The 25,877-nt window shown below is 40.6% G+C and overlaps 1 protein-coding gene across 6 annotated transcripts in view; it reads right to left on the bottom strand.

Moving 5' to 3' along the window:
* jade2 (jade family PHD finger 2) overlaps positions 1-25,877 on the bottom strand; it is a 176,115-nt gene that overhangs the window by 140,607 nt on the left and 9,631 nt on the right. For 5 of the 6 annotated variants that reach the window (XM_059990642.1, XM_059990643.1, XM_059990641.1 and 2 more), the window contains 3 exons: positions 23,216-23,350; positions 17,427-17,501; positions 15,213-15,298 (listed from right to left, as the gene is read on the bottom strand). In XM_059990642.1, coding sequence (XP_059846625.1) covers positions 15,213-15,298; positions 17,427-17,493 — 153 coding nt within the window. In that variant the 5' untranslated portion in view covers positions 17,494-17,501; positions 23,216-23,350. Of the gene's footprint in view, positions 1-15,212; positions 15,299-17,426; positions 17,502-23,215; positions 23,351-25,877 lie in introns of those variants that run through there. The other variant, XM_059990645.1, reaches the window with a different exon arrangement.

The following is a 25,877-nucleotide window of genomic DNA, read 5'->3' as shown; positions in this document are numbered from 1 at the left end:
AAATTGTTACTGAGATAGGCTAACTCTCATTGTTTGTAGTGATGTTTCTTAGCAACACATTAATTCTTATTGTAGTTAAATTATAATGGTCTCCTCATCAATTAATGCCATAGAAACTGTTTTACAAAAAAAGTAAAATATTATTTCAAAAATATTTAGAGATTTGAAGGGAAAAATTATATGTTTATCTATAGGAGAGTAAATATTGTGTTACTACATAATTTTCTTATCAGTTGCATTAAACCTATAATTAGGCAGAGTTTATGGATTTTATATTGAAAACAGTATGCAAGGACAAAGGTTTAAAGACTGGAAGTTATAAATAAACAGTGAAAAATTGGACTCAAGTCAAATATAGATAACAAGAAAGGTATATACCCTTATATCAACAAAGGGTGCAGAACAGAATGATGAAGCTCTTCCCATTACTGAAAAGGTGAAGGACGGGTATGATACAAGTTGTAATATCACAAGAGGAATCAATTAGTGATTGCAAACAGATTCTTTGTATTGACTTGGGATAAACAGAGAGCAGGATTAAAATGCAGCCAAAACCTTATTTTTTAAGTAATCACTTCAACTTTGTAGTCAATTTGTGAACAAAATGCCACTTAGCACAATATGCATTACTCATGAACAGTTTGCAGAAACAAAATCAAACAAGCATATTCCAGTTTAAAATGGAATAAGTGTTACCAGTTGCGTGAAAAGGGATAGATCAAGTAATTACAGGCCCGTCAGCTGAGCAAAAGAGTAGGAAAATAATTTGAGAAAGCTTAACGTTTTATATTTTAGTTTAGCAAGTCATGCTAATCAAAGATGGACCTGTTAAATGTCTACTTTGATTAATTTATTTGAAGCAACAACAAGTGATATTTGTGGATTCAGATTTTGAGTTTTCTAGAGTTTACATGAATTACAGAAAGGAGAGAGACAAAGTCTCCTATGTCAGGCTGATTTGAAGAGTCATAATATAGAGTGTTCTAGACAAAGTGGGATTGGATTCCAGACTGATTTGGTCACAAGAAGCAAAAGTAATGGCTGAGGTGAATATTCAAAACTGGATTATTTTGTGTAGTGGGGTTCAGCAGTCCCTGGTGGTAAGTCCCTTGTGTTTTTATATAAATAATGATTAAGACATCTGTAGATGTTTAAGTAGGTGAGAAAGAAAGCTATAGACAGAAGATTATTAATGAACTGGCCAACTGGCAGGAAGGTATCAATTAACTGGCCAGAGGACAAGAAATGATCAAATAGGGTCACTAACCACTCTGGCCTATTGGCAATTTCAGATGCCAAATGCAATTTATTCTTAAATGCTTTCTGAAATGGTTTAACAAGACAATCAAGTTGTACCATAACTGCTTCATCAAAACATCTAGCAGTCAAAGTATCACATCTGGACATAATGTCACTCCCAGCCCAGCTAAGCAACTCCTCCTCACTCACAGCATCTGCACTGATGCCCACGTTTTGAGAACTGCCCTCCAGCCAAGTCAGGTAATAGTTTTATCACAGTGGTACTCATAAGATGATACCCTGCAATCAAAATGTACTTATCCAACTCCCTAACTACCTGTTCCACTAATAGCACAGACAAACTAAAGTGTGCACAGTGATATACGGGTGAGGATTAATCGCTATGAAATCCCATTAGCAGGGAAATGTGCTCCTGATTTTCAGCGACTGCCCTCCCTGAACTGATATGCCAGTGCTCCTCCAAGATGAGCAGTGCTTGAAGAGAAAAAAACAGCACTGAAGGTAACATGACACAGAACAAACTGTGGGTAGGTGACTCAACAGGGTATCACCCTGACCAAGCCGTGAGGGGCATAGCTAGCTGACTGGGTCTGCAGCAGGTAGTGTTTGTCTCAAGCAAGGGATAAACGTACTTGAACTGTTCTCACCAACCCATGTGTGTGAGATGTGCACTGGTAGAAATGACAGCACCATAATCCTCGTGTAAAAGCTCAGGGCAGACTTCCGCATTGGCACCACCCTCATATTATATAGGACTGAGTCAGAACAGATTAAGTGTATCAAAACAAGGCATCTTAAGATGCTGTGGATTATCGCCAAAGCTGAAATGCTCATCGCCTCAATCTATGGCTTCACGGCCCAGAATATTCTGCACTCTTCCATGACCATCAAAGCCATGAGACCCACAGAAGGGCTTGGCAAGAGAAGCACTATACAAACCATAAAATCAACACTGCAACCTCAACACTGCACTACATCCATGCTAAACAGCAAAGCACACTTGCAATATAGAGTTAGGCAACCTACAGTCCCATCACACCATTCTTTAAATACTTCTTGCACTATTTATTTATTATAACTACAGTATTGCAGTGTTCTGCTTCCCTAAATTACAGCATGTCAGTGAACAATAAATCTAATACAACCATCAGGCTCCTGAACCAGCACCTTAATGCTAAAATGACTCCACAAGTCAGGTTTATTGTCACTTCACTATATACATAACCATATAATGTATATAGAAACAAGACAAAGTTTCTTTGAACCGGGGTGTAAAGCACAGTAGTACACGTAACACACTATAACTTATGAAGACAAGGACAAAATCTACAGATGAATCACACATAAATTACATATAAAGTGCATTAATATTAAATATTGGAAGGTATGGAAAGATTAACCAGTGACATTTCAAATACGATGTGGCAGGAAATTCAGAAGCCTAACAGCCTGGGGGAAGAAACTGTTTCTTACTCCGACCGTTCTTGTTTTTATGCATGGTAGTCTCCTGCCTGGTGGCAGAAAGTCAAGGGGATGATGGATAGATGGGTGGGATCCTTAATAATACTAAGGGCCCTCTGTACGTAGTGTTCCTGATAAATGTCGATTGATGGGAGAGAGACCCCTATGCTCCCCTCAGCTGTACTCACAGTCCTTTGTAGGGACTTCTGGTCTGGTTCTCGACTGCTCCCATACTAGATGGAGATGCAACTTGTCAGGATGCTCTCAATGGTGCTCCTGTAAAATGCAGTTAAGATGGGGGGGGGGGGGGTGGGAGCCTTGTATGCCTCAATCTTTTTAGGAAATAGAGGCAATATATACTAATTTCCAAGGACTCTACCACCCATGGTCTCAGTATTATTTACTTACTTTTTATTATTTGCATTCGTTGTTTGTCTGTCTTAATGTATAATTTTTCATAATTTCTATTGTATTTCTTTATTTTTCTGTAAATATCTGCAAAAAATGAATCTCAAGGTAAACTGTGGTGACATATACGTACTTTGACAATAAATTTATTTTGAATTTTGATTCTGGTTCACCAAGTAGTGAATGGATGTGGACAATGAGCAGGAGGAGGACATCCTCATTCTCGATGCAAACAGCACAGCACATACTGAAGACAAGACTGCAGCATTTGCCAGGCAAGAGATCCAGCTCATCTTCCTCCTGCGATCCCAGCATCAGAGAACCCAGTCTTCAGACCATTCAATTCACTGCAGCCGATTCAATACCTGAGCACAAAGGCTATGAAAAGAGGCAGTCCTGAAGGCAGACACTCCAGAATTAGCCATGCCTCCTGCCAAGCCGTTCTAGTCCAGTAACGACACTGGCATCTTACCCGGCAAAACTGAAAGTTGTGAAGACTTTGTTTGCTCCTGTTAATGAAAGGCCGAACAAATCTAATCCAGCTAATTACTGCAGAATCATTCTATTCTGTTATCAGCAAAATGATGACCTACAGTACAATCAGCATTTATTCACCAATAATCTGCTCACAGGTGCCCAGTTTTGGTTTTTCCAGGATATCTTAAGAGTCACAAGTACTACGGCAGAGAAACACAGGCCTTTCAGACCATCTAGTTCATTCCAACCTTGCCTCCTGTCTTGTCTCACCTTCCTGTACCTGGACCACGGTTCTTACTCTACACATCAACAGCCATGGGGCAAACATGGAGCAGAGAGCTGAATTTCTGAGGTAGCTGAGGTGAGAGTGACTGCCTATGATACCAAGGAGGGAGGTGACCAGGTGTGACATGACGGTGTTCTGGTAAAAGTGAGCATCAAGTAGAAAACACCTTTGCAAAGGAATACAGTTGTGGCTGTTGGAGGTAAATCACCCCAGCCCCAGGACATTTCCTCAGAGCAATGTGCTTTGCCCTACAGCTATTAAATCAAGGACCTTCCTTCTATCATCATGTCAGATGTGAGGGCATTCACCAATGACTGCACCACATTCAATTCCACCTACATCTCTTCAGCAAATAATGCTGTCTGCGTCCGCAAGGAGCAAGACCGAGGTGAATTTTTTTTTAGGCATGGTAGTTAAGTAGCAAATAACATTTACTGTGCAAAATACCAGGCACTAACTATCTCCAGCGTGTTTATGTCAATGAATCTTTCATCGTCATCCTGACTGGGTCAATAATGACCAGAAACTCGATAGAACCTGCCACATAATTATGACAACAAGATCTGAATAGAGGTCGTGTCCTGCTCCAGGTGATTCACCTGCTGACACCACAAAGCTTTCCTTGCCTCCCTGATCAACAATGCACAAGCTGGCAATGTGATACGATATTCTCCACTCACCAGGATAAGTGAAGTTCCAGTAACACACAGGAGGCTTAATACCATCCAGGACATATAAATGGTATCCCATCCTCACCCTTCACATTCACTTCCTTCAATACCGGCACACTGTGTACCTTCAACAAGACACCTTACATTTACTCAGGTAAACTTAAAGTGGCAGAGAAGTTGAGTAATCTTCTTTTCCCCAAAGTGGTGGTGGAAGGGAATATGCTTTGGCAGAAACCCTCATCACACTTAAAAGGTACCTGTCCATGCACTTGCGTTATTAGCTGGATGACTGCGGGCAAGAGGCAAAAAGAGTTGGGATTGTTCAGAACAGTTCGTTTTCAGTCGACATGGACACAACTGATAAAAAGGCCTTTTTCTAAGCGGTACATCTCTAGAATTCCTTGGCTATAAATTGCTATTTTCACTACGTTTGCTGACACTGCAAAGCTGCTTCATAGTGCCCAATGTTTCAACTGCAATGTAACTTAAATCTGTGATTAGGGAACAATCTGTCACCACAACAAAGAGAAGGTATCTGAGCGGTGTTATCTCGTTCCACTTTACCTAGGAGTTAGTTTTGGCACTGACAGATACTTCATGCTCCATTAAATTCAGTGCCAATGCCCAATATATGATTACAATAACCCTAGTCTCGGAGAGATGATGCTGGTTCGACCAACTGATTCCTATCCCTTTCTGAGCTAAAATATCCAATTTTACTTCCTTTTACAGGAATACAGTTGTGTAGGTCCAGAACTAGTCACCAGGCAATCACTGAACTAATGCCAGATGTTGAATTCTTCCAGGGGCAGTTAATGTATGTGGAATCTCACTGTATAAATTTGAAATTCTTGACACAGGGCAAGGTGCCAGTTGTTCTGAAACAAATCATTAAATTATTTGCTCTAAACAATCAAATTAAAAAGTGAATGCTTGATTAAGCATAACGCAAGTTAAAAGCTACCATCCCTTATCCGATTCCTGCTTCCCTTTGCTTTAGCTTTGACACCGTGAACAAGTTGTAGTATACAGAGTTACACGGCAGCTTTGGAGCATGGATCAACCACATCGCTCTCTTATGTCAGGTACAACGTACAGGAGATCAGTTCTTTGATTATTCTTTATATCAATCATATTGCATACAGGGTTTAGGAAAAGTAAACATGAATTCAGATTACTTCACACTACGGTATATTCCATAACAGATGGATTAAAAATTCAAAATTCAATATTTTTACTTAATTATTCAAAGTAAGAAAAATATAAATAGAAAAAAAATGTGAGACAAATATATACATTTCCAGCAAAATGCATCAGAAAATCCAAGGATTTAATTACGATTGCCAGAACCACAAGTGCACATTACTGGCAGGTCACTAACAGTGAAATGATGAAGCAAAGCAGCTTCATACGGGAGTGAGAGGTTGATCTTTCATTCATCCTGTTATAGTTATCATTCTATAGATCTGCTGAATCTCAGGGTCGTATATGGTGACATATATGTACTTTGATAATAAATTTACTTTCAACTTTGAGAAGCACAATACTCAAACTCCTCCGACATTAGTTTTAAGGAACTTTTGTTTGTAGTCCTATAACAATGGAGGAGGGGGAAAATGAGTCATTTGTTCCTTGTGTGGCAAATTGTGACTTTAATTCTTGCTAATTATCATAAAACCAGTTTTTGAACTATTAACTTCTTTATCATACGAAAACTCTGCTCATATCTGCAGCATAACACAACTTTGAAGAATTCTTTTACTGTCTTACAAATAGCTCATGAAATCTAAGAAAGCAGCATCTTATAAATGGAGACACAAGCCCTGTTTACCTTTAGTAAACACAAAATATACTGCAGGTACAAACAAGCTGGATGAACTCAGCAGGTCGGGCAGCATCCGTTGAAACGAGCAGTCAACGTTTTGGGACGAAGGGTCTCGGCCCTGTTTACCTTTAATTTCCTAATAACATGTTCCAAGTCTCTTAGCACAGCAATGCCGAACTTGTAATGCCACTGAAGATTGAGCCTTGCCCTTACAACTCCCTTTACTGCTTTCACTTACATCATAACAGAAGAAGCACTTAATGCCCCATTAGCACCCCACCATACTACAGTATGGAATGTTACTGTTTACAGAGTTATGTATATGCCAAATAATGCTAAAGTTAAGGCTATATTTCAGTGAAAGTCATAGTCTCTTTGTTTCTATTCTGAAGTGCCACATCTACAATCTAATATAGTTTACTTTAACCAAGTAGCAATTGGTTACGTTTTTGCAAGCGGTCATTCCAGCCTTTTTCATTCTAGCTCTGGTGTATTGTTAAAGCTGGTTCTGGAACATCGACCAATCTCTTCAGAATGACCTAATTTCACGCAATATTGTGATACTTTGCAAGACAGAAGTTCATTCATAAAGCAATAGTTACTTAGAATTTATTACCTCTCCACTTTCAATATGCATCTCTTACCTTTGGTTCCTAAGGTTGTCATAACTGGGGCAAGTGGGGATAAGCTCCCACTACCTATTAAATGCTCCCAATGGCGTGAATTGTAGACAGCCTCTGACAACCAAGTCCAGCTCCTGGCCTTCACCTACTAAGCCCAGTGGCACTGTTTCTACTAACAGGAGAAAGGAGTTACTCGGGCCTTAAAACCTGTCACTTTGGCAGATGGGGAGGGGGCTCATCAGCCATGATTGGTAGCTCATCAAGAAGGAAAACAGATCTCAAACCTCTGCTGCCTTGCAACAATACCCACACATAGGGAAGGCTTCAGGAGTAAACCCTGTGGAAAATCCAGAGCTGGAGTCCCCAGTCCTACGTTGAGTTCAACAGACTGGCAACTCTCGCCAAAATGGTGCCAAACTCTATCGGTCTCTGCTGTAGCTTTGGATTCATCAGCTGCATGGAGAGGTGGAGCCTCCTGCATGGGCACAGCTTGCTCGCCATATCGTACTGCCCTGGATTGTATATAACATAGACAGCTGGGACCTTCCAATGTTCTTCAGTGCTGTGGAGTACGAGGAGGAGAGCTTAAAGGGGGAAAAAAATACATTTCCTTCCTTTGACACAATCATTAGAGACTGGAAATGCACTGTAAAGCCCAGAGAATACATCACACCTTCATGAGGTCTCGTGATCTGTGACAGTCATCTTTTGTTAAGCAGTCATCCATCAGTGTAATAGCTACAATGAATTTAAAAAAAAATACAGACCTCTGCATAAATGCGTTGCGGTGCACATGTCACAGGCCACCAAAGGCTAAGTGTGCTTTATCCTGGTCTGGTAATAATCGAAGAGATACATTTTAAACAGCTTGTGGAGGAATAAAAATATATTAAACAAAAAGCTGCGTTTCTGGCTGCAAATTAGGTTCAATCACCAGTAATGGGTTCGCGGTGCTTCTGTTTTCTTCTAAGGGGAAGGGTGTAACCCTACCACAAGACAAGACATACTTCTCCTTGACTTGTCCTGTTTGACAAGAAGCTTTGCCATTCCTAGACTACAACTGTTAACACAGGAGTGACAAATTCAGGAGGGATCTATTTCATTTCCTGAATTCTAACCCTACGGGTAAAATAGAAATTTATCTTGGTAGTGCATAATTCAGTTCCGTGCCATCAAATCAGCAAGAGGTCGGAGCATGTACACTGTAACCATTTACTGCAATAGTAGAATCGGGGAGGGTGTGGTATCATCCTGTTCTTCACATATCAGTGAATTATTTCCCTTTGGGAAATCAGCAAATTACTGTGACAATACTGTGGACTGAATCATGAGAGAGCATGCTAGTGACAGAATATGTTGTCACATCAGAACATCTACAAGTCTAACCGCTGATGGGCAAACAGTTCAGATGCACATATATAGAACGAACATATAGAAGACATGCAAAACCATTCAACAAGCTCCCCAGACAGCCCTACCTGCATTATCCCTGCTCGATTACAAGGATATTGACAGGATAGAGTGTCCTCAAGGCACCACTTGTTTAACTGAACTATAATCCGTAACAACCTTCCCTTCAAAACCTCAGCAACTGCATGGGGCACTAAAATGAGGTAATATGTTGCATTCTGCTTCAAGGGTGGTTCATGGATTAAGTTACTTGAAATCCATTCTAACTTCCACTTGTAGTAGTAGCTTTGGGTGCATCAGCAAAATGGTGTTCCCCCCAGACACCGACAGGTCAGTCTTACCGGGAAACTGGCACGGAGTGCAAGTAATCGGGACAAGGTCAAACACTTTGTAGATGTGACCAGCTCCAAGACAAGCAACCACCTCATGCTGCTGAGAAACCATGAGCTTGGACCTTATTCTAACAGCAGTTAGAACTCAATTCTAACTGATAACGGTGGAGGCAAACATGCCTCTAAAGGACCATCCTACCATATACATGCTCTTCTAAGAACCGAATTTCCCATTAAGCATATTTACAATCAAATTTCCCAGAGGTTGTATTTCAATGACTACTTTCGTTGGGGATTAGATAACCTTCTGAAGAACTTTTTAGGCAGGATAGTGTAAGTGGAGCCTAGCGTACCTGCAGATCTCACAAAAATTGCACCTGTAGTGTTCTTTTCCTCTGCCCACAATTACATTGCAAGGGCCAGGTAGGGAAAGCATTCCCCCTAATCAGAGGTGATACCATAGGACTATTGAATTAATGTTAAATTTACAATTTGACATTCATTGTATAGGGTGACTTGGGTTTTAAATATAAACTTGACAAATGGCAAACAGCAACCTTCTCAGCTTCTTGTGCACTAACTGCAGGCACAGAACTCAACCACAGAGGATGCAAACCATATATGGTAAATGTACTCAATGTTTCAAACTATATGCAACTCATATCTTATTATTCACCATGCAATCTAACGTCACGTGCTCAAACTAGAGGAAAAGGTGTTTATCCGATTACTTCTTAACCTCTGCAATTCTAAACATGAAAAGCCGCAAAGTCTCAAATTATGCTTGAAAGCTGTAACTTTTTTCATCCACGGGATGGCTTTAGTCATTTCCCTTCTGGTCCGGATGGGAAAGCAGGAAAATTTTATGCATAGTTAATGATACTCTGACTACACCTCATTAACATCACCTCGTAGATAAAAGATCACTCAGTAACTCCAATTTTTCCTATCACCTTTGAATAAACAATAGGATGTTTAATTAGACCCACTATAGCTGAGTAATAAATGTCACAAATCTATAATTTAGGTCCTATGACAAAAAAGCACTTAGTTTCGTCAGTAACCCATACTGTGAGATCTTGAACAGCAAATCACGAGTTAACTCCAAACCAACAGTCTGGAACTTCAGACTATAAACTGTTTTCCAATAACTGTCAATAAATGTATTGTTCATTTTATTGATCTGACCAGTTAAATGGCAAACAAGGCTTACAGCTCATCAATTCTCAGCTTTCTGACAGATTTTGTCTGACTACTTGATTCAGAGGTTTATTTCCAAGAGTTCTGCCCAATAAATACACTTCATGCCTGCAACAACACTGCACTAATCACACAAACTTCTGTTTCATGTTCAGACCTATCAGCTTTTGATCTCCTCTTACGTTTTCAGGATGATGTATACTGAACTAATGCAAAAGGATTTAAAATGTGTTAAATACTTTACAGTCTGTCCTTTCCAAAAACTGTTATGAATGTAATCTTCAGAAATACCTCAAACTCGATCTCAGTTCCTTTCTTTTGATAAAATTAGCAATACTTTATTCCACACTTGTCAATGATCAAGTTCAGTGGTCGCCATGTTGATCATGGTTTCTGTCACTCAGTTCAATATAAATTTCTCACATATTTTTCTCTGGTGTTTTGCGGGGTTACTCAAATTATTTTAGTTACTTTTCGTATTAACTTCCAAATCCCACGAAACACAAAATTTTTTTAAACACATCAATCTCCACAACCTCTGTCATCTCCAAAGCGAGCCTACCACCAAATATATCTTTACCTCCCGCCAACCGTGATTCCCTCATCTGTTCTTCCCTCCCCTCCCGATCTCCCACCCAGCACTTACCCCTACAAGCAGCCAAAGTGCTACACTTGCCTATCAGCTCCTCCCTCACCTCCCTTTAGTTGCCCCAAGCAGTCTGTCAACACTTCACCTGTGAAACTTCTGGGGTCATCTGTCGGGTCCGGTGGTCTCTGTGACCTTTCCTCTTCATCGATGAGACCCGTTGCAAATTGAGGGAGTACCACCACTCCCTCTGACAAAGACAGACCTTCCCAGTGGCCAAACATTTTAATTCCCATTCCGACATGTCAGTCCATGGCCTCCTCCAGCCGTGATGGGTGGAGGTGCAGCACCTGATATTGTCTGGGTAGCCTCCAACCTGACAACGTGGATATCGATTTCTCTTTCCACCAAAAAATATCCCTCCCGTTCCCTTCTTCTTCCATTCCTCACACTGACGTTTTACCTCTTCTCACCTGTCTATCACTTCCCCAGGGTCCCCTCCTCCTCTCCTCTCCAGCCCTTTACCTTTCCCACCCACCTCACAGCTGCCCTCCTTCCCTTCATGCCACCTTTTTATTCTAGCATCTTCCCCCTACCTTTCCAGTCCCAGAGAAGAGTTTTGGCTCAAATCGTTGACTGTTTACTCCTTTCCATACATACTGGCTGGCATGATCAGTTCCTCCAGCATTTCCTGTTTGTTGCTTTGGACATTTCTTCAGTCAGGAAATCTTTGTCCAATACAATTGAGGGAATTAGTGATCAAGCTAATTTCTGTTTGTATTACAGGCAATAAACTAAAACATATAGACAAGTTACAGACAAAAGACATTAAAGACACTTCCACGTAGATTGTATTTCAACATTTTTCTCCAATAAGGAAGCATATTGGTGCCAATACAGTCAGTGTACTGCGTAACAGTGACAAACTGAGCTAATGGCACCTAGTGGTAGTTATGGGTAGTTAGGTGACTGAATAGGCAAGTGCTTGAGAGGTGAAAAGGATTAAATCAACTTAAATTTCTCTTTTACAAGCTAGTTTCTTTAAACGAGTACTTAATTTATTGGAGCTGCACATTCTTCCGTTCAAAGAGCACGAGCATGGAAATGCCAGACATCCAAGACGTTACATATCATTTTCACCGAGTAACAAGAGACGTTAATTGAAGAAGGGCTGCCTCACTGAAGGAGGAACAACCACAAATATGGAACAGTGACTCCAAAAGAAGGAAATCTAACGAAATATATGAGAAATAGGAAAACTTTTAAAAAAGGCAACTCATTGAAAGGATTCTCAATAAAGCCACATCCAGACATTAAATTCACAGGATTAGAATTTGACACTGTTAAATCACAGGTACAATTACCACACACTAGAAAGCCGAATAACAAACACAATAATTACGCAAATTATTAGACTGCAAATAACTGAACTCAGAGGGAAGGATTTTAAAAATATTTGCCATTGCAAGACAATGCTTAAATCTTATTCTGCTTGCTTAGATCAAGCATATGGCCCACCCCAGCCCCCCACCAAAGCTCTCCACTTTCAACAAGTGTCGATCCCTCCACCTAACCCTCCCCCTACTCTCCGCAAGGATTGTTCCCTCTGCCCGCTCCATGTTCTGCAGTGATCGCCTCCCCCCATTCACTGACAAGGAAACTCCCTCTGCACCCCTCCATTCTACACTCACCGCAGGAATCACCCCCTCCATCACCCCACTCACTCACATCAGGAATCAACCCCTCCGTGACCTCACTCACTCACCGCACAAATCACCCCCTGCGTGTCCTCACTCACTCACCGCACAAATCACCCCGTGTCCCCTCACTCACTCACTGCAGGAATCACCCCCTCCATCACCCCAATCACTTACCGCAGGAATCACCCCCTCCGTGACCCTCACTCACTCACCGCAGGAATCACCCCCTGCGTGTCCTCACTCACTCACCGCACAAATCACCCCGTGTCCCCTCACTCACTCACTGCAGGAATCACCCCCTCCATCACCCCAATCACTTACCGCAGGAATCACCCCCTCCGTGACCCTCACTCACTCACCGCAGGAATCACCCCCTGCGTGTCCTCACTCACTCACCGCACAAATCACCCCGTGTCCCCTCACTCACTTACCGCAGGAATCACCCCCTCCGTGACCCTCACTCACTCACCGCAGGAATCACCCCCTGTGTGTCCTCACTCACTCACCGCACAAATCACCCCGTGTCCCCTCACTCACTCACTGCAGGAATCACCCCCTCCATCACCCCAATCACTTACTGCAGGAATCAACCCCTCCGTGACCCTCACTCACTCACCGCAGGAATCACCCCCTGCGTGTCCTCACTCACTCACCGCACAAATCACCCCGTGTCCCCTCACTCACTCACTGCAGGAATCACCCCCTCCGTGACCCTCACTCACTCACCGCAGGAACCACCCCCTGCGTGTCCTCACTCACTCACCGCACAAATCACCCCGTGTCCCCTCACTCACTCACTGCAGGAATCACCCCCTCCGTGACCCTCACTCACTCACCGCAGGAACCACCCCCTGCGTGTCCTCACTCACTCACCGCACAAATCACCCCGTGTCCCCTCACTCACTCACTGCAGGAATCACCCCCTCCGTGACCCTCACTCACTCACCGCAGGAACCACCCCCTGCGTGTCCTCACTCACTCACCGCACAAATCACCCCGTGTCCCCTCACTCACTCACTGCAGGAATCACCCCCTCCATCACCCCAATCACTTACCGCAGGAATCACCCCCTCCGTGACCCTCACTCACTCACCGCAGGAATCACCCCCTGCGTGTCCTCACTCACTCACCGCACAAATCACCCCGTGTCCCCTCACTCACTCACTGCAGGAATCACCCCCTCCATCACCCCAATCACTTACCGCAGGAATCACCCCCTCCGTGACCCTCACTCACTCACCGCAGGAATCACCCCCTGCGTGTCCTCACTCACTCACCGCACAAATCACCCCGTGTCCCCTCACTCACTCACTGCAGGAATCACCCCCTCCATCACCCCAATCACTTACCGCAGGAATCACCCCCTCCGTGACCCTCACTCACTCACCGCAGGAATCACCCCGTGTGTCCTCACTCACTCACCGCACAAATCACCCCGTGTCCCCTCACTCACTCACTGCAGGAATCACCCCCTCCATCACCCCAATCACTTACTGCAGGAATCAACCCCTCCCCCACCCCATTTTCCACACAGACTGCCCCCACCCCCACCACCAATTCCCAGCAGGGATCACTCCATCCACGCCCGCCACTTTCCACAGGGATCGCTTCAGACAACGAGTAGCCTCTTGTCATGAACAAACTCTGCCCTACAATTAAATCAACACTCCTTACACAGTTATGTGATTGTGTACTATCCGGTAGGGTGTGGGGCTGGAGATACGACTCTCCCACAGGAGGCAAGGTGTAGCACCCACTTAGCCCCCCGATCAGGGTCGTATGAGCAGCTGATGCACATCACAAGTCCTGGTTATGTGACCACTGGCGCCAGGCAATCTCTGAAGAGTATTGATAATGGCTGAGGGGTCTCCCATCTTGTAAAGAATGTCCAGAAGAAGGCAATGGCAAACTACTTCTGTCAAAAAATTTGCCAAGAACAATCATGGTCATGGATAAGACCAAGATCACCCAGCACATAACAAACTAATAAACTAGCAGGTTATGAGAGGACGCGCCAGCACTGCTCTAAAGGTGGTGGTCTGTACTGTCATCACATGGAAAGGAAAATAATTCGGGAGTTTTAGTCACTTACTTGGAACAAAGAAGCTGAATGATGTGAAGGAATGACTGTGGTAAAATTGTTTCCCCTCAGAGTGATGCAGTAAGGTTATATGATACTCTTCTGTACCACATCATAGAAACTCCAGTATGAATACAAACAACTGTAGTATACCTTTAGACTACTTGTCCAGGTACAGCTTTTTTCAAGTTGAAACTGTTTTTACTTTGCCTTTACGATCTGATAATTATTTTTTGATATTGCACAAATCTTGCTGTTATTTTTTAAAACTGGTACCTTTTCATTACTTCCTGTGGTGCACATAGTAAACTGAACACACCCATGCATTGTAAAATATCCCCTCACCCAAAACATACAAACAAGTCAACAGAATCTAACGCCAGTTACGGGGACGAGAGAGGTGAAACTGGGGTTGGCCGAAAGCAGGAAACAGTAAATACTGACAAGACAGTTGATAAAACAGTGGCAAAGGCCAATTTCATCACCAAAATCAGAATCCCAAGTAAAACTTTTAGCGCTCAATGCGAGTTCCATGCAGTGCAATTGTTAATGTTCTTTTTTTTTAGTATGAATAGCACTATTAGCTCTGCATGTGATGTCAAAACAGGACATAAATATGGCATAAAATGTTATTTTTAATACATCAATTTGAATGTGCAGGTATATTCATTTTAATACAGTAATTTTGTTTCAGGTGCCAAGAATAGTCGACAGAATCTTACAAAAAGCAATCTGCACTTAATCATTTTAAAACAAACCAAAGGATCCTTGGGTGGCTTTTAAAATTCAACCATTGACTGCCTATTCTAATTGTGAAGCGTTTCCAGTAATAGGCAAGATCCCCATGCACTGAAACTCATTTGTAGAAACAGCAGAATTATGAACAAACAAACCTCTGAAGGTTTCTTCTCTTCCTGTCTTGTCCAAGGGTGCTTTGTAGTTGCTGATTTAGAACCACGAGACCATAGTGTTATGTGACCTTGGGAGAGGTGGGCAGAGAAATACAAGACACTAGTACTCAAGAGTAAAAGGGATTTCATACAGAACTGGTACTATAAATATATCTTTGCATAAATGAAAAAATGGAAGTAACTCAAATTGTTTGATTTAGCGCTTATATTAAAAAAAAAAGCTGGAGAGTTGCTGATATCATCAAGAAGGCGTTTGCTTCCGCTAATGATGGTACAAACAGCTGTATTACAAAAGACTCTGAGAACGTTGTCGGGATTAAGCCTTTTCCCACATTCACATCTGATTTCCTGCTCAAAAAGCTGGGTGCATGACCTGCTCCGAGATCACTGCCCACACCATTCTGCAATCCATCATAACGTTAAGAGATAGAGGCCATATTTTCCTCCTTCAAAGCATAATCTCTGACAACCTTGCAAGGTTAGAAGCTCTTTGTTCCAGAAATGCAAGGCAAAGCACTGGCCTTACTCAGTATAGCAGAACATTGGAATGCCAACTCAGTGGTGGGACATCATTTTCTAACAGTCTTCATTTACAGTGCCAATTTATAATGGAAGCCACTTACTAAATTAAGTTTTGCTTTGGTGTTAATTATTAAAATATTAAAGATAATATTGATATTACAGTTTGTTTTTTTTTCAGGACATGAAGTGTAGAGCTGATTACAACATTTGGAGGTGGCTGACAATTGAATCATTCTCCTTGCATAATACAGGAAAATATTATGAGGGATAGGATTAGCTTACATTAACAAAAGCAAAAAAATAATCAAAATATTTAGTATGGTTTTGCTAGAGTCCTGTCTGATTGATTTGAAATTTTGAAGATGCAATGATAATGGCAGTGCAGTTGATACAGTCCTCAAAGACTTCAATAAGACTTCCAACAAGGTCCCAAGTGGAAGACTGGACCAAAAGGTTAAAATGCATGGAATCCAGTGCAGATTGACTAACTGAATCCAAAATTTGTTTGGTATTAAGAGGTCAAGGGTAACAGTGGAAGATTATTTTCATGATTAGAAGCAGGGGACCAAGGATGTATCAGGGGGATCAGTGCTGGGATTCAACTGTTTGATTTTGATGTGAATGTAGGAGGTATAATAGGTAAGTTTGTAGATGACACAAAATGATGGTGCTGCTGACAGTGAAGAGGATAGTCTTGGGTTACAACACAATATTAATGAGATGGTAAGATGGGCAGTTGGAAATGGTAATCATGGTAGTTGAGAGGCAATAAATTTTGGAAGGACAATTAAGGCAGGGTATACAGAATGAATGGTAAGAGCCTAGGAAGTATTGAGAAACACTGGTGTACAAATCCAAGGATCTCTGAAGGTGGAAGATAAGGCACCTTTCACTCGGTGGACAAATAAATACAAGTACAGACAGGTACAACTTTATGAACGTTGGTTAGGCTGCAGCTAGAACTCCATGAGTAATTGTAGTCACCATAAAAGAGGAGCGACCCAACTGAATTGGAGTACAAGCACGGCAATTTCTCCAGGATGTTGCTTGGGGTGCACATTTCAATGATAAGAGAACGAACAGGGTGGGTTTGTTTTCCTTAGTCTCTGAGCAGTAGAGAGGACAAGTACATTAAAAGTAGCATAGATCAGGGTAGGGAGAAGTTTTATTCCAGGGCTGAGGTATACAGGTTGAAGGTAAGGATTAGAAGGTTTAGAGATCCTGAAAAATATTTTCATTACCGAAAGGGTGGCTGGAATGCACTGCCTGGTCTTTTAGAAGCAAATACTCTCACAATATTTAAGTAATTTCTCAACAAACACTTAAAACACCAAGGTATAGGGCATGTACGAAAAAATGGGATTAGTATAGATGGGTCCTCAATTGTCGGTGTGGACATGATAGTAAGCATTTTGTGACTCTGTGAGGTCACACCAAGATCATCATTTCAGTTACATTAGTGAAAAGATAAATAGACATTATAAACATTATTATTAATTTCTGACAACTAGTAGAGACATATACTTCTAAGTTTCCTCGTAGACAGAAACTTGACAAATGTATTTGTAGATATAAAAATAAATATAAATTCTTAGTATAAAACAATCATTTTTAAAAAAAATATGAGCTTGACTTCAATTCATAAAGTGTAGTTTCTACCCCTGAGGTCCTTACTGTCAGTGGTGTCCGAGTCCTCACTACTGATGGAAAATTTCCTCCGTTTCATTATTTCATTATCCATCCGGAAACCTGCAAAATTGCAAACAATCTCAATGTGAAGCTGGCAAGACTTACCAAAGTTACCACGTTGGGTTAAAACATCAGGCCAACAACAAAAAAAGGATTCAATCTGGGCAATCATTACTTGGGCAAAAGTCACAAAGGTGAAAATTATCAAAGAGGAATGAGGCTAGAAACTGAGTTCAGAGATAAAACAAGATGCCATAATTGGGAACATTTTGCATCTACACCAGACTGTGTCCAGGGATGAGATGGAATCAGAGATGAAGTCTGTACTGAGCACCAGGTGGCTTCTATTTACAAGTATAGTTTGAAGAAGTCATGGTTCACCCTAGTACTGCAGTAGGGTGAAAAACAGACAGAAACCTACACACCAGAATCTGATGTCCCCAGGAGCCACTGACATGAGCTGTCTTTCCTCACAACAGCAGCATGTGTCAGGATCACGTTTTTTGCCTCTTGATAGTGCACTGAAGTAAAAACAGAAGGCAAGTTCACCTGTTCATGTGATCTGTCAACAGGAGCACATTGCAGTTGGTTCTTCCCAGGAAGACTGGAGAGGAGAGGTTTCTCACTACCAATAATCTTTGGTAACTTGTCAGTAGACAACTGCATTTCATGAAGTTGTATCTTGGGGAAGAACTATAATAGGCAAAGGATACTTCTGAATGCCCACACAATTGGCATAATGTAAATTGAATACACAAATTCTTAAGGCACAGCTTTTCCAGTAAACTTAATTAAACTCATCACAAATGATATTGACAGACATCTCTCTATAGAAGAGCTAATTGATCCCCTAAAATACCATTTCAGAGTCAGCTGTTCTGTCCAAAAGGACAGTTTTTCTGCAGTTGTTCCAGCCAGAAATTGAACTCCAACTATTCTCAGAACAGTATGAAGGAAACCCAATCAGAACTGATCATAATGAAGGATATATTTATCCCTCGCCTTCATGAACATATAATCAAACATGAAAGAAGACTCAGCTTGCTCTCGTACAAGCTTCAGATTGCAAGGAGCTGCCAAGCCTGGTAGGAACGAAGACTGAAAATGCAACGAAATTTCAGGACAAGTACTGCATTGAAGTAATAGTTATTTCTGTAACCTCAAAATGAGGGTGCTTCTTAAAATCCACTGAACACTTCAGTGCCTTCAAAGCAACTGTGTCTCATCACCAACAATCTCCAAATGGAGACCTTTAGACCCCACAGGAAACATCAAGGAACACTTTACAAGATGGTATTTGGCAGCACAACCTAACAAAGCCCAGTGAACACTTAAATGATAACTTCAGTCCAGGAATCTACCTTATCATGTTCCTCAGTGGTTGTCCTTGCTACCTACAGTCACCTCCTGAGAAACACACACAAGCTTAGACATCCTACAACAAGAGTTCAGGGAGAGCAGCTTCCTGAAAATATGCGTATCATACGAACCTCTGGCATTCAGAATCAGAATCCGAGCTCTGATTCCAAATCAGAATCAGGTTTACCATCAGCAGCATAATGTTGTGAAATTCAGTAACTTTGCGGCAGCAGTACAATGCAAAACATTAAAATATAGGAGAACAACAGAATTACAGTATGTATATGTATATTAAACATTTAAAGTAGGATAAGTAGTGCAAAAATATTAACTTCTAAAAAAAATAGTGAAGTAGTGTTCATGGGTTCAGTGTCCATTTAGAAATCAGACGGCAGAGGGGAAGAAGCTGTTTTTGAATCGTTGAGGGTGTGCCTTCAGACTTCTGAACCTCCTTCCTGATGGTTGCAATGAGAACAAGGAACACCCTGGGTGGTGCTGGAAGCCGCAGGAAGCTATACAAGCGATCATACAAGATGAGGATTATCACCCATTTCTTTCCATAAAGAATATTATTAGGGGATAACTGCCTGAAGTAGAAGTACAATACAAGTTTCAACAAGCTGTCGCCATTTGAAAAGTCATCATCCTCCATCTGTTCTGCAAAAGCATACAAGTCAAAATCCTCTTCAATACATCCACCACAAATTCAATGCTGTACAGTCTGGAGTTAGTCAATTCTCTTTCCAATGCTCCTTGCTACAATTCTTCATCTCCAACAAGCTCCTCAATGGAGTGGAGTTCAGGTACCAGTTAAGGGCAACCTGTTCAAGGTTTGTTGCCTCCACCTCATATCCAAGGCCACTCCAACTTCAGTCGATGAATTACATAGAGAGATAATAGATTCGAGTATGCATCCGCTCCTCTTGCAAAGCCTGCATGGGAGACTTGTTCTTCTCCTGAATCCGCAGAACTGGACTAGAAGGAAATTATTCTCAGCCTCGTGTAACAGCCCAGACTGAGCACAGCAATATGATGGAACATGATTGTTCTATCATGTTGATGCTGTGCCAGACACTCTAAAAAAGAATCTGAGTCATCTGAAAAATGCAACTATTGATGGCAACTTGGTTGATATTACAGATCTCCTGTGGCTGTAAAAATTGTGTTTATTATTACGTTTCACACCCAGTTGGAAAACTATCCAGATGATGACCTCCTCTATAATCGTTTAGATTAAATCATCAGTGACATTGGTCTTTTCACACAATGCTTCTCAAAAAAAAAAAAATCATAAGATCAACTTTACTATAAACTCGAGATTGGGGTAATATACCCACTCACCCTCTTGAATACAGAACACAGGATCCCATGTTCTTGACTTAGAACCTTTTGCCAAAATTGAAGGCAAAATTCCCCAATCATGTTTCTGGCTCACAAGCCTCAAGAGTTGCTTGATTGTCCTATCCTAGCTTAACAGTGGTCTATTTTGTGTTGTTTGTTACTCAGTTGAGAGACATTCACAACTTCTTGTAACCAGAGGCCAAGCTCTGAGGGCAAAGATGGTTTCAATGCATTTGGCTTCTGGATCCCCAGTGTATTAAGTGCTCAAAACATGTTATCACACTTTGGTCAACAGATCCCAATACCCTCAGAGCCAAATTTCTTAATGGATGCTCACCCTCTCCTCATGATGCCAACAATATATGGTCAACTACAATCCATGCCTATTAAGTGATTATCTTCTAAACCTTTTGATCCCCCACCCCAAGTGTCTTCTTCAAATAATTTGGTGCAGATTTCAGAAATGTGCATGGTTGTTACTTAAAAAGCTGTGCTGCACTTCATTTATGGTAGAAAAAGTCAGAACATTTACCAATGCTCTTGCAAGGATGCACCTTCTATGGTGATGCTCTAGACCAGTCACATGAAAATCACTGCCTGAATACATACATCAATTGCACAAATCAGATTTCGTTATCTCCCTGATCCTCTACCATAATCTATCCTTAGATTTCATAAGTGTACCATTTTATTGACACAGGTTTCTACTCAGTTTTAGGAACAGCTTCTTCCCCTCCACCATCAGATTTCTGAAAGGACAATGAACCAACCCACAAACACTACCTCACTATTATTTACAATATCTTTTTGCACTTATTTGTTTATATACTGTACATATATCAAGTTTTTTATATATTGCATTATATAGCTGCTGCAAAACAATAAATTTCCACAACATATGCCAGATATATTAAACCCAATTCAGATTCTGATCCTATTCCCATTATCAATCATCAATTTTGACACAGTAGTGACCATGGAGACACACGCTCTGCGAAAGTAAAGGCACTAGTTAGCATAATTCTGTAGTTGGAGAAAATGCTGCTCTCTGATAGGCATACTGTCTGGACCTATAAAATACACAGTTAAACACATGCTTGCTTGCTATCTAAAGATTTGATTCTTTTTGTTGCTCATTCTAGCATTGTAATGATCTTTTTTTAGACAGCAGTAAATAATTCTTGCTTTTCTGGGCCACTATAATAACTTAGCCATCATCATGCTGTAATTATAGCAAAGAAATGAGATCAATTCAATTAAATTATGAAGAAAGCATGGCAGTACCTCTACTTTCTTAGAATTTTGCAAAAATTTGGCATGACATCTAAAACTATGGCAAACTTTTGTAGATGTGTAGTGGAGACTATATTGACCTGCCTGTAGCACAGCCTGGTATGGAAACACCAATGCCCTTGAGCAGAAAATCCTACAAGAATTATTCAATATGACGCAGTCCTTCCCAGTTAAAGCCCTCCTCATCCTTGAGAACATCTACATGGAGCATTGTTGCATGAAAGCAGCATCAATCATCAGGGATGCCTACCACGTAGGCCACGTTCTCTTCTTACTGCTGCCATCAGGAAGAAGGTTTAGGACCCACACCGACAGGTTCAGGAACAGCTGTTCCCCTCAATCATCAGGCCCTTGAACCGGAGGTGGGCGGGGGGGGGGGGGGGGAATAACATCACTCAACCTCACTTCCCGCTTCACTGAACTGTTCCCACAATCTATTGATTCACTTTCAAGGACTCTTCACCACATGTCCTTAATACTTATTGCTTATTTATTATTATTTTCTCTCTTTTGCACTTGCACAGTTTGTTGTCTTTTGCACATTGGTTGTTTGTCCATCCTGTTTGGTGCTGTCTTTCACTGATCCTATTGTGCGTCTTAGATTTAGTGTGTATGCCCGCAAAAAAACAAATCTCAGGGTTGAATATGTTGACCAATATGCATTTTGATAATAAATTTACTTTGAATTGTGTTAAATAGCTTGGGCTGATTCCAGCATACAGCTTCAGAAGCTTTTCCTATCAAGCAGACGACTAACCTTACCTTAAGCAAAACTGTAAAATAATTGCCAACTGCCATTCTCTGCTAAATGTGATAGGGCACATGTGATTGTGATCTTCACTACTTACCCAAGTACTTTCCTTCAAAATGAAGAACTTCCTTCATACAGTATACACCTCCAGGTATGGGATGCTACCAAGACCCAAACACTTCCATCACTTGTACTTTCCACTTAGTAGTTGTATGCCACTGGGCGTTTGTCTATTTCCTTCTACCATCCACAATAATCCATAGTACCTCATCATAAAGCAGCCTCCCCTTAAGAAAGTCTGCAAAGTGATCACTCCACAACTGCAATGATGCCCTGTGTATTTATTTACAGCAGTAAATCGATTAATTGGTGATGGAGCATCAATATTACACGTTTCAAACCTGTCCAGTTAGGCATTATTTAAGAGTCTTCTGGATAAAGATGTTGAAACATTAAATTTATAGTTCAATTAAATCTTAAAAATAAACTTTTGGTGGTATTGTAACTTCATTTTGGAGCTCCATCAGCAAGGAAATACCTTATATGAAATTCTGCAGTTATATGAAAGTTTATATGAAAGTTTGCAGTTTATTCTTTTAAACATTTAAGTTTAAAGGGTAGAGACATTTAGCTCACTGGATTATTAGAGTCTAGAAAGCAACTTTATACCTGTGATTTCATTCACTGTGTACTTCTGTTCTTAGTCATGGATTGGAGTTAAATAGAAGGCAAACATCTCCCAAGAGACGGGAAGGTTTGTTCTGTGGAAATTTTCATACTGACTCCTTAAATCTGGGTTCAGGTGCAAAAACTTGCCAAAAAATGGTGAGTGACTGCCACAAGGTGCCACCAGAAAAGCAGGTAAAGATAACCACAGCTAGAGAGGATAAAAGAAATTTAAACTTTGTCATGAAAGTTTCTGGAAATATGAACTCTAACCAGAAAAAAGGAAAAAATCATTATTCAATTGCTATACAATCAGAACTGCAATTAATAAACAGATTCAGAGGAAGCAATAGGGAGTACTTACCTTTTGATACAATCTTCTGGTCTTTTCAAAGTATGTGCCCGTTTTCCCAGATTACATGCCCAGTAGCTACATCGTGTATTGTGAATAGTAACAGCATTTCCAACTAATAAGATGCTCCCACGGATGTTAAAACATCTAAATATGAACAGAAACATTACATTATCTTCCTTCAAAACCTGGGTCTGAAAAGCATATAAAGCATTATTTCAGATAATGCTTTATTAATAAAAACATTATTACGATTGTGAAGGAACACGTTTGTGTTTCACAATGCCTTTTCACGATGGCAGAATGAGTTGTATTAACGCACGCAAGAATCGGCGCCTGCATTAAAATCTATCTGAGACAGGTGAACTGCGCCTGCTTTACCTTTTACCTTTAATGTCTCTTGAGTTAAGGTGAGAGAAGTTCTAAACTAGTTCCTTGTGTCTACAAGCCCATGGCAGAAAATTGCCTCTGAGCTCCATTCTAATTCACAATCTTTCTCAAATGGGCAAAGGGAATGGAGGTCAGAGAAATGGAATGGAGATCAGGCAACAGAGTGGATGCTAAACACTGGTCTTCTAAGACACAATGATTGCAGCAAAATTGTTAAGCAATTTCTTATCCAGATGTGTTTGCTCCATTTAATATGTAGCAGAAATAGCATCTGTTGTTGGATCATGGAAGAGAAAAGTTTTTTTTTTGTTGGTGGTAGAGAACAGGCATTAATGGTAGACTTGAAGGACGAGGAATGCAATTCTCCTTTGCTTCTTTTCCTGAAAAAAGTTGGCATGAGCATAAAAGGAGTCATTCTGTTTTCAACAATGGATTGACTTTTCAATGAAATTGTCAACACAGAAGATCTCAGTACATGATACAAGAAAATATCTAATTTTTAGTAATGATATCAGACTGTCACATTAATATAACATTTATATGAACTATATGTGGACGAGAAGGAAATATGTTATAAATAAAGCTTCAGATTGTTGGGATATAGACAAATAATTTACATACACAAATTTGAGACTTTTATTCAAAATGGCTAAAGAAATTTGCTACATGACTCATAAAACCATTTACAAAATGAAACAGTCATGCATTTCAATTCAATTTCAACTATATTGAGAAACACACAATAATACATTATGGTGTAAGTGGGCATAATTTTAAAATACATTATAAAACCACAAGACAGAGAAGCAAAATCAAACTATTCAGCCCATTGAATCTTCTACACTAATTGTTCATGGATGATGTATTCTCCCTCTTAACTCCATGCTTCAGCATTCTTCCTGTAACCTTTGATGTTCTCACTAATCAACTACCACTTTAAGTATACCCAATAACTTGGCCTCCACACAATGAATTCCACAGATTTACCACTCAGGCTGAAGAAATTTCTCCTCATCTCTGTTCTAAATGTACGTCCCTCTATTCTGAGGATGTTCCCTCTGGTGCTAGACTCACCCACTACTGGAAACATCCTCTCAATATCCACTCTATTGAGGCCTTGCAATATTCACCAGGTTTCAATGAAGTCCACACTTCTTCTAAACTCTTGCAAGTACAGCGCCAGAGCGCTTCATATGTTAACCCTTTCATTCCTGCCATCATTCTCATGAACCTCCTCTGAACCTTCTCCAAACCTTCTCCAATACCAAGGCATTCGTTCTTAGATGAGGAGCCCAAAACTGCTCACAATATGCCAATGCCTTATATAGGCATTACATCCCTATTACACCCTTTTTTTAATATATTCTAGTCCTCTTGAAATCAATGCTAATATTGTATTTGATTTCTTCTAAACTTCCAATTTGAAGTACTGCAAATTATAAGGATCATTAGACTGGAAAAATACTCGCAAGCATACAAGTAACTGCTATCTGTTAGTCGGATTTCTCACATACAAGTTTGATAAAATTCACCTCCAGTCAATTCAGAGAATAAAACAAGAGTGTAATAATATTGCAAATCGATTTGTAGACCATTTTTCTCTTGCAATTAAGTATTGGACAGGGGAGAAAGAGGACACTCCATTACACTGTGGTGGTATTTCCTAGCTGTCTAGGGTTCTATGTTCATCCAAGATCCAGGCGGCTCTTACCCTGATGCTGTTGTATCACCATTCTTTAATGTCTATTAACGCTGGCAAAAAAAATACATAACTTAAAGTATGTTAATTATTTGCATTTTTGTTGAAATTATGTTTACAAACTACTTATGTTAACTAAATAGCAAAAACATACTCAAGGTGTATGTTTTGAAAGAAGTCTGTTATTTTATAACATAGTCTCTGGTAAATTAGCACAGAGGTTTCAGTTCAGATACTGCATTGACATCATGAAATTTGCCCAATAAATAACAAAAGAGAATGTATATAACCTAACCTATTAATGTCCAATATCCCTCCTCTAACAAACTTGTAGTGTTAGAAGTAATTAACAGTTCCATCAAGTGACACCTACTCAATACTCTTCTCACTAAATGATGCTCATTCTGGATTTGGTCAAAATCACTCAGTCCCAAATTCCATTACAGCTTGGAATGAAAAGTACCACAAGAGAAAACTGCTAGAAGAGAAGCAATAATAACCCCCGCATTCTGTAAACCATGTCAACGATAAGTATCGGCAAAGCAAGGCAATTGATGTCAAGTTTAAAAAACAATTTAACTGCTA

The sequence above is a fragment of the Hypanus sabinus genome, chromosome 15 (assembly GCF_030144855.1).
Source record: "Hypanus sabinus isolate sHypSab1 chromosome 15, sHypSab1.hap1, whole genome shotgun sequence".
NCBI classification, from domain to species: Eukaryota; Metazoa; Chordata; class Chondrichthyes; order Myliobatiformes; family Dasyatidae; genus Hypanus; species Hypanus sabinus.
Note: the sequence above shows the minus strand (reverse complement) of the source record. Positions and strands in the feature narration are given on the sequence as shown.